The sequence below is a fragment of the Coturnix japonica genome, chromosome 5 (genome assembly GCF_054131305.1).
Source record: "Coturnix japonica strain WE chromosome 5, WE-NBRP24, whole genome shotgun sequence".
NCBI lineage: Eukaryota > Metazoa > Chordata > Aves > Galliformes > Phasianidae > Coturnix > Coturnix japonica.
The window spans coordinates 52,266,418-52,279,614 of NC_140667.1; the positions used below are offsets into that span (position 1 = coordinate 52,266,418).

The window sequence follows — 13,197 nt, forward strand, 5'->3', positions numbered from 1 at the left end:
ACAGAGTAAGTTAACAGCCCAGGGGCAGCAGCATCTACTCCTGATGGCCCCAAAGCCCCCACAGCAATTCACCGGTGACACTTTCTGAAGCAACAGCTGCTGCTTGCTGTAGCACAGCCCATCCAGAACCTGTGCCTGCAAACATCTGCCCATCCAGATGTACTGCAGCTTTACTTTCACTCCTGACGTCTCTATAAAAGCAAGCATTCTTGGGGGGAACTGCCTTAAATTACTTTTCCCATTCTTTGCTCAGCTGTGGCTCTCGTCAGATACAGCACCGGTCTGGGGTAATTCCCAGACTATCAAAATTCACACGGCCATAGCAAATCATGCATACATGGCATTCAGATACCCAGGAGAAGAAAAGGGCAAGAATGCAGATTTGGGCTCTCTGGGGAGGCTCTCTCTTCACCCAGCACTGGGTGATGGTTTGCCCAGACCCAGATCCAAATTTTGTGTGAGTGAAAAAGCGAGTTGAGAGGCACTGACCTGAAAACGAGTCCGTTCACTGGCGTATTTCTGGTAGTGCAGCATAGCCTCCAGTACCTTTTTGTGGCCGCCGGGAACCAGGCACACAGCGCCCATGATTTCCAGCACTGCCACCTTTGTCTTAATATTCTCTGTGCTCAGACTCTGAGCGATTACGTTAATGCTCTCCGAATGGGCCAGGACGTGAGCCCGGCCTAGGGAGTTGTTCATTAGTGCTTTTATACATCCAATGAGCGAGGTATGTATTCGAGACTCTGCTGTCTCATAGTCCATGCTTTTGAGAAAGTTCAGAATACATGACAAGCCATCCAGGTCGATGAATCGGGTTACAAACCTGTCAGGAAGAGGGATGTTTTTAAATCAAATGCTAAACGACTGCTTCACTCACCAATAGGGCTGACTTGTCTGTTCTTGTAAATCCAGAACGTCTTTCTGTATATTTTCTTTCAATGGTCTTTGAGTAGCAGAAAGCCTGCATGACTCCTACAGTCCAGAGCACAGCAACAGGGCTGCAAAATGCCATCCTTCCAATTGGAGGCAAACTTAGCATGGTTCAGCCACGCTGCTGCAAAGCCTCCCCTACACCCAATCTGAGATTTAGATTCGACTCCTTCAGACCAGTTTTGGAGAGAATAGGAAGAAGTTTCCCAACAGTGTAGCTGTCTTCTCACCAGCTGCAGTCAACCCACAGAAAGCCCAAGGACAGCCAAGCCCACTCCCTCCCTCAATGCCTGATGGACCTTCTGCTGCCCCTCCATCCACATCCTCCTCAGCTGTGCACATCTCACACATTTTTAAGCAGAGATTTTAGATTTTGGTGATGACTTCTAACGCTGCTAAATAGCAAGCAGACTGCAAATGCATGCTGTGCCCGGGGCAGACTCAACAAAGCATGCAGACATAACCCACCCCCTTCACTGCACATTGCACATGTGTTTCCAAAAATGCCTCTTTGCCTGATGCTGCTGTGGCTGGGTACATTCTGCTTTGGCAAAAGGAGTGGGCTTGCACAGCAAGTGAGCCAGAAAACATCCCGGCACTGGGATGAGTTTAATTTATAATCACTAGGGTTCATATGCAGCAACAAGAGGGGTAATTACAGACTGAGTGAAAACTGATTGCTCTGCTTGAAAGGCTGATCTTATTCCGGGAAAGTCAATAGGAAATTTGTTGTTCACTTCTCTGGAAGCCAAAGTATGTCCAGCAGGTAAAGTTTTCTACATAGCCTGTTGCATCCCTCTGAATTTCACAGAATCATTAAAGATGGGAAAGACCACTAAGATCATCTAGTCCAACCACCAACCCATGAATTCAGTGTGATGGACTCACAAAGCACTTTTAAGCACTCTCAGAAGTTTCACTGCAGACTACAAAAGCTGGGTGCCACCTGGGAATGGCAGAAGCCAGCACCCAAAAGTACTGGGCTTCATGGAAACCAGCTGCTTACTGCCAACCCTGGGAGCTCCTTGCCAATTACTACCACCAGAACCACTGCAGTAGAGAAATGGAAATGGAGTGTAATGCATTTGCAAACAAGAGCTGTGTCTTCTGTGACCACAACGGGCAGTGCAGTTATAATGAAACATTTCCCCATCAGAATTCAACCTTAGGCACCTGAAAGATTCTGAGCTGATGCAACTAAAAAGACCGAAGAAAAGGAGCAAAACGATGAGGTGATTCAAAAAGGCAAATGCAGTTTCAGAGCTCTTGTGTCCCAAGTCTCCTCCCCATCCTGCACTAGTCCCATTTCTATTTCTATTCTAAAACTCCTCTGCCAGAGAACACAAATCAAAAGCTATAACCAGAGCTATAAAGCAAGGAAATGAAGAAAATTGCCTCATTGGTTTCGTCCTCAGTGCAGTCTTCAAACTTTCTATTGTTTTATTTCTCTCCTCCTCATCTTCTTTTTCCAAAGCAATCAGTGATTTCCTCTGCAAAAGGAAAGATGTGAAGTTGAAACGCGGTGCAGACACAAGAAAAAGGACCATGAGCCACCCCGATGTGCCAAACCACAGTGCAGGAGATGGAGCTGGGACCCGAAACCAACCCTGAAAGATGTAAAGCAGAGACACTTATGGGGCTGGGAGGATGCAGGGGGCTGAGGCAATGTGAACAGGGACTCCACAGGGGAAAGGTGCTAAACTGAAGTGGGGGGTGTGAGAGTGAGGTCTTTTATCCTCCCCTGGTAATTGTGCATCCCATGTGCACCTGTGGGTGGGGAGGAGGAGGGAGCGAGACAGGGGGCTGTAGGGATGCCCTGCAGCCCAAATGGGGCAGGATCTTGTGGTCATGTTTGGGGTCAATGGGGTATCTCCCAGTGCAGCCTTGCCTTACAGGCATTTCCCACAGTGTATTTCATTTTCACCCAGCACAACCACCACCCAGTTCAGCAGCAAACAGGGCAGCAGCAGAGATCTCACTTTCCTTGCATCAGCAGCTTGGTGCCTCACTGCCACTGAATGATCAGGCAGCTTCCTTAAAAACCAGCCTGAAAATCCCTGTTTGCCCTCAGTCCTGCAACCTTCTGGCTTGGAGCTAAATGCAAGACCCCTGTGCCTTGGAGAACTTTTTACTCCAGAGCTGCATCCAATGAACAACAAAACATCTCCCTTCATTTCTCCTGGCTTAAATCTGCCATCAGTGCTGTAGCACTGCAGAAATACTTACAGCAGCCATTGAGTTCAGCTGATCAATGTAAAACTCAGGCCAGCTGGTGGCCCCTTTATTTTCTTCCTGGTCCTGCAGAGAGTGGAGAAAAGCAAGACAAAGATCAGAAAAAAATGGCATTAATGTCTCCTGCCCTTTAGAGCCAACCATCTATGACGTCCCCTCATACTCTCACATTACTTGATACCAATATAGGTTCAATTTTCTGTATTCACAACTCACTGCTGATAGTTCCAGAACATTACCTGATCTATTGAATATGCATTTTTCTATATACAATGTACTTTATGCCATCTGTCTGTGATTGAGCTCTGCCCCAGCGATGCTGCAACAACCTGGAAATCTTACCTTCAGATTTCTCTTGTACTAACTCTACTGTGCCCTTGCAGTTTTGGTTGTACAGCCCCAGTGATGTGCTTTGTGGGGAAAAAAGGAGTTTTTACAAGCTGCAAAGGCTACATAAATGGGACATGAACAAGACTCCACTCTTGGAGGAGGGCTGTGACATACCAATAGGAGAATCTCTCAGCACAAAACAGACAGCTCCCCTGGGGGTTCATTAGTTATTAGGTTATTAGGAGGGAACAAGCACATGGCAATGTCCCCAGTCAAAGGACATCCCCCTGAGCCCATGATCTATGACAGTGATTGATGCAGAGCCTTGTGTGGTCATCCCAGTTACAATGCTTTGCACCTGGTGAGACCCACCAAAGGTTTTCAGGGTCTGTCATGTTCTTGTTGGACGTCATCAACAGATTGCTGAGCTCAGGTTAATAACACCTCAGATGTGTGCAGATATTCTGAAGGAACAGTTCAACTTTGTCCCCCACTGTATTTTCCCAACCAAAAGAAGAAAAAGGATAAAAAAATAAATAAATCTCCTTCAGGTTGGACCAGAAGAAACAATTCATCCCTAACTTTAAGATGGAGCTTGAGGTGTCTATGAGGGTTAACCCACACTGCAATTCCTTGCTAGGGAAGGACCTGGACAAGGCACTCTTGTGCTCCCACATCCGTGCGTGCAGATGACTACTGATAGTCCAGTTGATTTCTGCAAGTCAACAAAGCCCAAAATATTTACTCTGGTTCAAGAGGCGTAAATGGGAAATGTTTGTGCATCCAAATTTCTCAAGGTACAGCTTGCCAAGAGGACAAAAGAGAGCATTAGTGAGCCTCTGCAGCGTGTGGCTTTGGGATAGGGATGGGAGAAGTTTAGGAGCGAGCAGGTGGCAGCCCCTCAGGCATCACCCCCACTGTGCCAAGGATGAGAAAAAAGCTGCTTATCCACAGATCTGGTCAAGTTTAAAGCAAATGAAAAGATTTTTTTCTGAACAAGAAGACTGTATTTACGCCTCCGTGCCCTCTGCTTTATTAGTTTGGGCAGCTCGCCTTTCCTTCGCCTGCCAAAACCACAAGTTTTGAATGAAACACTCCATTCACCTTCTCTAAACTTTTTTCTTTTTTTAAATCCAAGTGGGAATCAGCAGAATTCTTTTTTTTTTTTTTTTTCCAAAGATGTCAGAAAAACAACCAAAGAATGTGTCCTACCCACTGGCTCATGCCAAGCCTAATAAGCCTGCAGGAGGTCCCAGTGCCTGCCTCTGTGCTGGTGAGAGAACCATTAAGATCTGTGCTCTGCCAACAAGTATTTGCCAGCTACGAGTGCCTGAAAATCCCCAAGAAGTCCCACAGGACACGTCACCTGCCAACACATCCCCAGCCATTGTGGGGATCAGCGTGGTGCCCAAACCCAGTAGAGGAGAAAATCATTCCCATCTTGTCCAAATACTGTTGCCAACACAAGAAATGCTCATCTGGCGGTTGAAACACTGACTCTGAAGGGGAGAGATAGGTGTGCTCTGCTTTTTCCACAAGCAGGGAAAATGGGAGGCATGAGCTTCTCTCTGCTTTCCCTGCTTGCAAAAGTTGCTCTGAGTAGAAGGTGAGAGGATGGAGGGCAGAGGTAAGACATGAGACCTCTTGCTGTCCTTTGTCAAACAGACCAGCTGAAACAGCCGCCCCTAAACAACCCATCTGGCTGCTAAACCTGCTGTGTTCTTGGCCACGTTTTCGACTGACATCCCAACTGGCTGTTTGAAGTGATTGCTGTGGGGCAGGGACCATTCCCACCTCTGAGCTATCTCCAGGCAGGAGAGATGCCCTCAGTGCCTCAGTTTTCAGCTACCTGCATCCTGTGATCAGCGCTTCCCACTGTGGGATTTGGCAGAGCAGTGCCCGCAGCAGTCCCATAATCAGCATGCCAGGCTATGGGGAAGTCACAGTTACCCTACAGCTGCTCAGGATCATGGAGAAAGCACTTGGGTGCTGAGAGATGGGTGTAATTTATGTCTACAAGTCTAAGAGAACGACAAAAAGTCATATTGCAAATTCCCCTGCGCAGCTGGGGAAACCCACAGAACATCCCTTGTGCTCTGCCTGCAGCCAAAGGACAACTTGCCTCTGCTGTCTCTATGCAGTGTCCCCCTGTGCTGCTGTAGGACCGCACAACCCCATGCACTCAGCCTTGCTGCATAGTGCAGGAGCCAGGAGCAAACCAAGGCTCCTTCTGGTTTCTCAGTTCACCTGGATGAGCTAACGGGTGCCAACGTAACTAAGCTCACAGCTCCAAACCTGCCTTGAGACGTTGCATGGGAACACAGGCACCAGTCTGGGACCACAAAACCCCACCAGCTTTGACGTAGCTGCTACAGGATGCAGAGGGTGAGTCCCCAGCACCTCCTGGTGCACATCTGCGTGCAGCAGACATAGGAGAGAACATGCACTTGTGCCTAAGGCAATTAAAAAGAGGGAAGGGGGCCAAAGATGCTTCAAGCCTGTGCACTTCTGTCAGCCCACCCCTCCAAGCTGTCCTGCTGCATGAAGGCTCAGCAAGAACCCTGCAAAGCCTATGGGCAAAGATTTCCTTTGTGCCAGCTTTCTTCCTTCCTTTAGAGGTTGGCACGCTCACTTTGTCCCAGGGGATAGTGCAGCCGGAGAGCACACATGTGCCTTGAATGCTGCTCATAATGGGATCAGTTCCTATTCCCTCCTGGAGGCATCACTAAAGGTTCCATCAGCAGTACCACTGGCCCCTTCCAGAGGCAGCACCAAGCCTTGGGAAGGGGGTGGGATCCCACCACAGCTCAGCATGGAACCATGAGATGACTGATACTCCAGTGTGAACACAGACCTGCTGCTGCCTTAGGACTGAAAGGAAGCAGTGGAGCACAAAACACCAAGGTCTCCAGGGGGTGGGGAAGGGGCTGAACAACAAAATTGGCTAAACTGCTCATTTATAATTAACTTGCTGCATTATAAATATTTCCTTTGGCTTCGGCTCCCTCGGGCTCTTGCATTTCCTCCCTGAAACCCCCAATTTAAAGAGCGCTCTCAATTAAGTGTGGCAGAACCTCATTAATTCACATGAGCAGCAGGGCAGGCTCTTCGGAAGGCAGCCTCCCATGCAAAAGGGGAAAGCACAATAAAGCAGCCAAAGATCAGGGCAGGGGCTTCCTTTGGCTCACTGCAGGATGCTGCGCAGTGGTAATTATTGTGGCTAATGGTCTACAGCACACCAATAAGTGTCCTCCAGTGCATCTGGTGGCAATAAAGGAGCCTCCTGACAAAGTGAGGAGCCCGGAGGGAAGTGACTCACATGGCTTTGCTCGGAGGCAGGATGAGGGAGGAAGCTTTCCAGGCACCAAGGTTTGATGGGGTGGATTCATCCAGGCAGGTTTTTGGGGGCATGTGGGATGTAACAAATTCAGCTCTCCAAGATGGTCCATCACATCACTCCTCACGGGAACCAGGGGCAGAAACAATCCCCAGTTTCTTCCTCTAGGCACCAAAGCCTTCTGTTTCCTCTCTCATTGGGAAGCTCGGCCAGGGAGGGGAAAGTGGTGTGAGCGGGTAGGAAGTCATTATGGAAGGAGGGAAGCATCTGGAGACCCTGTGTGGTTGCCACAGTTTCCTTCCTCCTTTCTCCATGTATGGGTCTGAACACCCATCAGGGCAGCTCTGCACATGGCATTACTGACCACTAGAAACTCTGCTTGCCCCAGGAGGACTTCCCACCATGACAGCCACAAGAAAGGTTAAGAAGAAACCTAAAAGAGGCAGGAGCCAGGTTGTCAGGTGTCTGAAATAAGCAGGTAGCCTCTGTTTGACCTGGAGATCTGCATGGGAATACAGCTGCCAGACTCACCAGGGCTGAATCTTCCTTCTAAAAAACTTGCTCATGTTGCAAAAATGGAAGCAGATGCACTGGTTTTCATGCAAGCTCCAAGGGAGAGCAACATAAAGCTCAGTACTGCCAGCAGCCCACCCAATTTTGGCATCACCAAGGCTAAGAGAGAGCAGTCCAGGGCAATCGAGCTGGGTGCTGTTTGCAAGGTGGAGAAAGAAGCAGGCAGTAGCACAAGTAGGTGTAAGCTGCCAGGACTGCAGTTTCAAGCCAGCACAGCTCTGCCAACATGGATGAACCCTTGCCAGGTGTGCACAAGCAGAGGCATCCATACACCAAAAAAAGAAATACTGCAAATAATGTCATTTCCCTGCACTCTGCCAAATGCTCCCGGACTGACCCTACCAGCCTCACAGCTGCTGAGAAGGGCTGTTATTTAATAGCAATCTCCCAAAGTTGCTATCTCAGGTCTAAACCATCCCATTATACCACAGTCTATGCAGTTCTTCTATGACACTTCCTACACTCTCTCCTCTACAGATGCACACAGGCCCTTGTACGCTTTTCCCAGGGTTTAAAAATTATGCTAACAATAAGCAAATACAGCATGACCAGATGCCTTTCATAGTCAGATGGTTCATTGTTTAAAAAGCTTCAGTTTAAAATCCAAAAAAGATTGCTAACAGATGCATTTTTTGGCCGGAGACAGAGAAAATCCTCACTTTAACAAAAGTGTGTTGTGATTGGAACTAAAAAGGGAATTACCTTGAAAGATAAAAACCATAAACATTTCCTATTGAGAAATACCCCCAGCCATGTACACACAGCCGTGTTCCCCGCTGTCCAGAGGGAAAGGGAGGAACATCAGCCAGGAGAATTACACCGAGATGGTGCTCAACCTGCTGCAGCCACAGCTGCAGGTATAGCCCGGCTGCAGCACTTCTCATTCAACTCGGGTGGCTGAGCAGGCAAAGTGCAGGGCTATTTTTTTTCCTCTTCCTCTCTGCCTCCTCTCTTACAGCTCTGCTGTAAGCTACTGCAGCAAAAATAAATATATTAACAAAAAAAAAGGGGAAAAAATGGTTTTAAATGGAGGAAACTGATATCAACACAAGCCCTGTGGTCAAGCTCCAGGACAAAGATGCACGTGGAGCAGAAAGCTGGAAAGCAGGGCTCTCTGGAGGGACGGGTGGAAGGCACAGTCAGACAGGAAAGAGACCATCTGGTTGGGAAAAACAATATCATTGGAGAGTCATCACTCACTTCCCTATTTATCATGTTTTTTCCCCACTCTCCCTGCAAACACACCATTGTTGCCTTTTCCTAATGCAAAGGGACCCTGATGTTCCATCTGACAGCTGAGGAAATGTTAGATGTAAAGGTAACTCTTGCTTGCCTGAGGACAGCTTCGTACTGAAAAGATCTATGCGCCCAGCATCACCACACTAACAGATCTTCAGCACAGGCTTAAAGCATGCAGCATTGTTTGTCATCTTCACAGGTCATTTGTCATCCCTATACAAGCTCTGCTTGGGTTCTAAAGATGCTGTAGAGAGATAGGTTTAAATGAAAGGGAGGGGCCAGAGCCAGAACCCATATATTTTTTAACTGGTTTTAGCTACCAATCCCTTCCGTGCACCTATTTCTGGTGCATTTCTGCCTGAATACCCCTGAATCTATATTTATTCCAAGGATTTAAGCATGACCCAGTGACTTGCTCCAGCAGCATGACCACTGGGGCTGGCAGAAGTCGACCCTCCTGCAAGGAAGAGGTGCTGCAGAGTAAGAGCAAAGTGTTATTAGCTCCCTTTGGAGCCTGGCCTTGCTCTCTCTGCTTGAGAAAGGCCATCCCGAGTCCCTCTTTGTTTTCACTGCCTCAAACCCACAGCCAAAGAAATGTTAAACCTGGAAACCCTCCGGCTTCCTCCCTGTGCTTCCGAGCAATATCCTCTCCTGGAGAGCAGGACCAGCAGGGGAGAAAATGCTTTGAGATGAGGTATGAAACGAGTCATCATCCAGAAATACCACTTCTAAAATCAGAACTTATCCCGCTGTTAACACACCTCCACTTTCACGTTTCCTTGCTTTATCTCGGCTGAAGAAAGAGCTGACAACTTCAAAGGGGGTCCAGTACTCTTTAAATCCTCCCTCCTGATTTGAGTGTGGATTTAATGCAGATTTCAGCTCCTGCCTGAGTGGCTGCTTCCAGACTGGCCAGCCTTGATCACAAGCTGCTTTTTCTCTCCCTACACTCAGAGCATCAGAGGGATGTGAGGCCCTGGAGCTGCGGGTGCCCCATCCCTGGAGGTGTTCAGGGCCAGGTTGGATGGGGTCCTGGGCAGCCTGATCTATTATGAGATCTAGTGTCTGACTTAGTGGTTGGCAACCCTGCACATGGCAGGGGGGTTGGAATCTTTAAGGCCGCTTCCAACCCAAGCCATTCTATGATTATATGATCCCAGAGATGGGGCCTCGGACAGCCCAACATGGGTCTTTCTAACTCAAAGTCCAGCTGAACTCTTCAGCTTCCTTCTAATGGGAGCCAAAATTGGCAGTGGAGGAATGAACAGAAACTGCTCAAGGGAAAGTTCTGGATCCTTGGCAAGTCACTCAACTGCCTACGTCTGATGTCAGCCTTTGCCAGCTCCCCCAGGACCCACAAGGAGTTACAAGTTCTCATGTATTTCAAGCAATGACTTGCTATTCACCAGGGACAGGCCAAAATATTTCAGTGTGTCCTGAATTTCCCAATCACAGCCACTGGGGCTGTGGTTGAGGCAGCCAGGTAGGACCCCAGCCTCATCTCCAGCTCCTGCACTGCTGCCTAATCCCAGTAATTACTCTCAGTTGGAGAAGTCCAACCCTCAGTGCCACATATTACAAGCTACCCTGCAGATACAGCTAGATTTAAAAAAACAGGTACACAAGTATGAGATCTGTAAGGACAAATGTTCCTGTTGTCCTCAGGCCACATTCATCACAGGAGAGCAGGACTGCCTAGAGCATGCCATGCACAGGGAAATGTTCTCCAGCACTCCTGATTCCTGGCCCCCCACGCTTCCCACCTGCTGAAGGCTCTGCTGATACGGTTCTGCTCATTTTTAATTAAAAACCAGGACAAAAGCATTTCTCTCTCTTGCCAACCAGCCACCAGCAAACCTCCTGCATAAGCCCTGCAGGTTGCCCAGATGGTTTCTCCAGCAGGGCAGTGCTCTGGAGGATGGCACAGGGCACTTGTGCAGCTCTTTCCTTCACACCCATCAGGGAGCAGTGACTTTCTTCAGCACCATTTTCAAAGAGCACTGCAGTGCCTGCGTGAGTGCTGGAATGGGGGAACATCAGTCCCATCTAAACCCTGCTCAGGAGATTAGATAGCACGTAATCTCCACACTCAATATTAATTACATGGAGCTGCTTGATTTAAGTTCCTATTGTCTCTGATTATCCAGACACACTGGACTATGGCTATCTTTATCCTAGAGGCAGTGACAAGTGAGCATACTCTGCTCATTTTCTCGCTGATTAGGAACAGTGCCTGTAATTTGTTAACATCTCCTCTCCTTCAATTTAAATCTCGGGTATGCCAGGCCTCTGTATAACAATAATACATGGATTTCAGGGGTATTTATGAGAGGCTTAAAACTTAATCCTACATGAGCAAGGTAAGCCATCTCTTGGCCTGAAATGAGGCTGGAAAATCTGGTGCCATTGCTAGAGCGGAAGAAAACATGCATTAACATTGACAAGTGCCATTTGAGCACAGCCAGGCCACCATGAGCATTTCAGAGCCAACTTCTGCAGCAAAGTAGAAACATCATGGGATGTGGTAGCAAATTTGGGAATGATGGGCATTTGCTCCCCACTGAAAGAACTGAATCCCAACACAGTCAGCTGGGAGTTCTGCAAACCCCAGGGCATGGGCTGCTTTGCAAAAATATGGGTGCAAAAATCTTTGTTATACAGGGGAAAAAGTGCTATTGGAAGGCAGGAATACCAGACCCTGAGTGACCATAATGCTTGCAGTGGTCAGCCCATCCCCAGCTTTGGGACTTGGGGAAATTGCTGGGAAACCAAATACCTTGCAGAGATCCAGCTCATATCCAAGAAGGCTCAAAGAGGAAGTGGACCATCTCAGAGAACAGATGGGTTTCTGTGATGCCCCGAATACTACTTTGCACAAAGAACACACAAAGTTGTTGCTTCTCCTTCCACATGCCCTCCCCCACAGGTACACAGGACAGCACTCAGCTGTGGTAGCACGCAGACATGTCTCTTACTTTTTTCTTGCTGCAGTAGATCTGCCACTTCTTCTCTGCCGGCAGGGCAAACATAGCTTCTCTGTGCTTGTCGGTGAGGTCAAGTTCATCCTGACAAGGGGAAAAAACAAACCACATGAGTACACAGCACAGTGATCACACACACAACCCCCCAGGCGAGCGACGCTGAGCAGTGGCAGTCCTACCGCATCACCCCCTGTCCTGCACCTACTGACTTACCAGGTCAATACGTTAATTATCATCCTGTGATTGCTGACCTCTCTGTGACTCCTGGGTGGCAGCCGGCTGATGGGAGGAAGGAGCTGTAAAACTCTGTCTGGCTCCTTCCAGACATCGCCTAAATTGCTTCTAAGGCAGCAGTGGCTCAGAAAGGACATCAGTACACCAAGAGCCCAGCAGTTACATCTTCACACACAGAGCTGAAGCTCTAAGGGACTTGTGTTGAAAGGTTTTTTGGCTTTTCGTATGTTAGCTAATAATTTTTAAAAGCACTTTTTCCTAATAACTACGCTTCATAAAGAGATACACCCCCTCCATCAAAAGTGCATATGTACTACATAATGCCTTGCGGAGATCAAGCCATCTTCTGACCGAGATCTTGGTTTATGTGGTTTTATTTTAAAGGGCACATCCATTTTGGACTTTGAGGCCTCAGTTAGCAGCGTGCCCTCCACTGGGATGCCCGAGTATTATCAAAGCCTCGTCGCTTCCTGCTGCTAGATGTAGGTCAGAGCTTTTATCAGTGAACAAACTAAATAAAGCATTCTGGCAGGGCTGCGAGGCTCATTTCTAAAGCCAACATTGATCCTACAGCTGTGGATGTCTCTGAAAGCCACCCCCATCGATGACAAGCCTTTTGCTGGAGGGGTGCTGGCGCAGCAGTGGGAGCACTGGAGATGCTGCACAAGGTCACAGGAGAGGCATATTGTGGCCTGCAGCCAACTCATCCCACCCAGTCTGTGGATTTAACTAAGAGGATCCCCATTAAAATTACACTCTTAATTCCTACACACTTAATTCTGGCAACTAAAAAGCAATGGGAAAAAAAAAAAAAAAAGCTGCACAGAGACCCTTAAATTGCTCCTGCTTGAATAATAACACTTACAAACTAATTGTTTTCTCCATGCTGGTAGACTCTGGTACCACAACCAAAGGTAAAAGCTCCATTGGGTGAAGGCTGAACAGGAAGCCTAAGGGTAGAAATGATCCCTACATGAGGAAGCCCACAGGCCATGAAGAAATCCAGCTGATTTAATTAAAGCTTACGTTGCATCCAGTATTTGAGGAAGGGAGACTTCAGCTTGTAACCCAAACACGACATGCCACATCCTGAGCATCTCTGAGAGGAGGGACAGCTGCAATTTCACCTACATATCCACTGCAGGTAATGACTTCACTTCCCAATAATTTGCTCCTCAAAAGGAAATGTATGATGGAGCTTCATTGGTTATACATGCATGGAGGAGCTTTGCCTTTGCCTTGACTTTCTCTTCCATGTCAATTGACCCTTCAGTGGGGGCATCCCCCCACAGAGCACAGCTGATGCACGGGGAGCTCTGGAAGCAGGCTTGCAAGGGAAAC

The 13,197-nt window shown here is 48.1% G+C and overlaps 1 protein-coding gene across 4 annotated transcripts in view; it reads right to left on the reverse strand.

Moving 5' to 3' along the window:
- DAAM1 (dishevelled associated activator of morphogenesis 1) overlaps window positions 1-13,197 on the reverse strand; it is a 76,634-nt gene that overhangs the window by 23,147 nt on the left and 40,290 nt on the right. For all 4 annotated transcript variants that reach the window (XM_085549627.1, XM_015865786.3, XM_085549626.1 and 1 more), the window contains 4 exons: window positions 11,617-11,706; window positions 3,157-3,228; window positions 2,326-2,420; window positions 490-823 (listed from right to left, as the gene is read on the reverse strand). In XM_085549627.1, coding sequence (XP_085405753.1) covers window positions 490-823; window positions 2,326-2,420; window positions 3,157-3,228; window positions 11,617-11,706 — 591 coding nt within the window. The remainder of the gene's footprint in view (window positions 1-489; window positions 824-2,325; window positions 2,421-3,156; window positions 3,229-11,616; window positions 11,707-13,197) is intronic.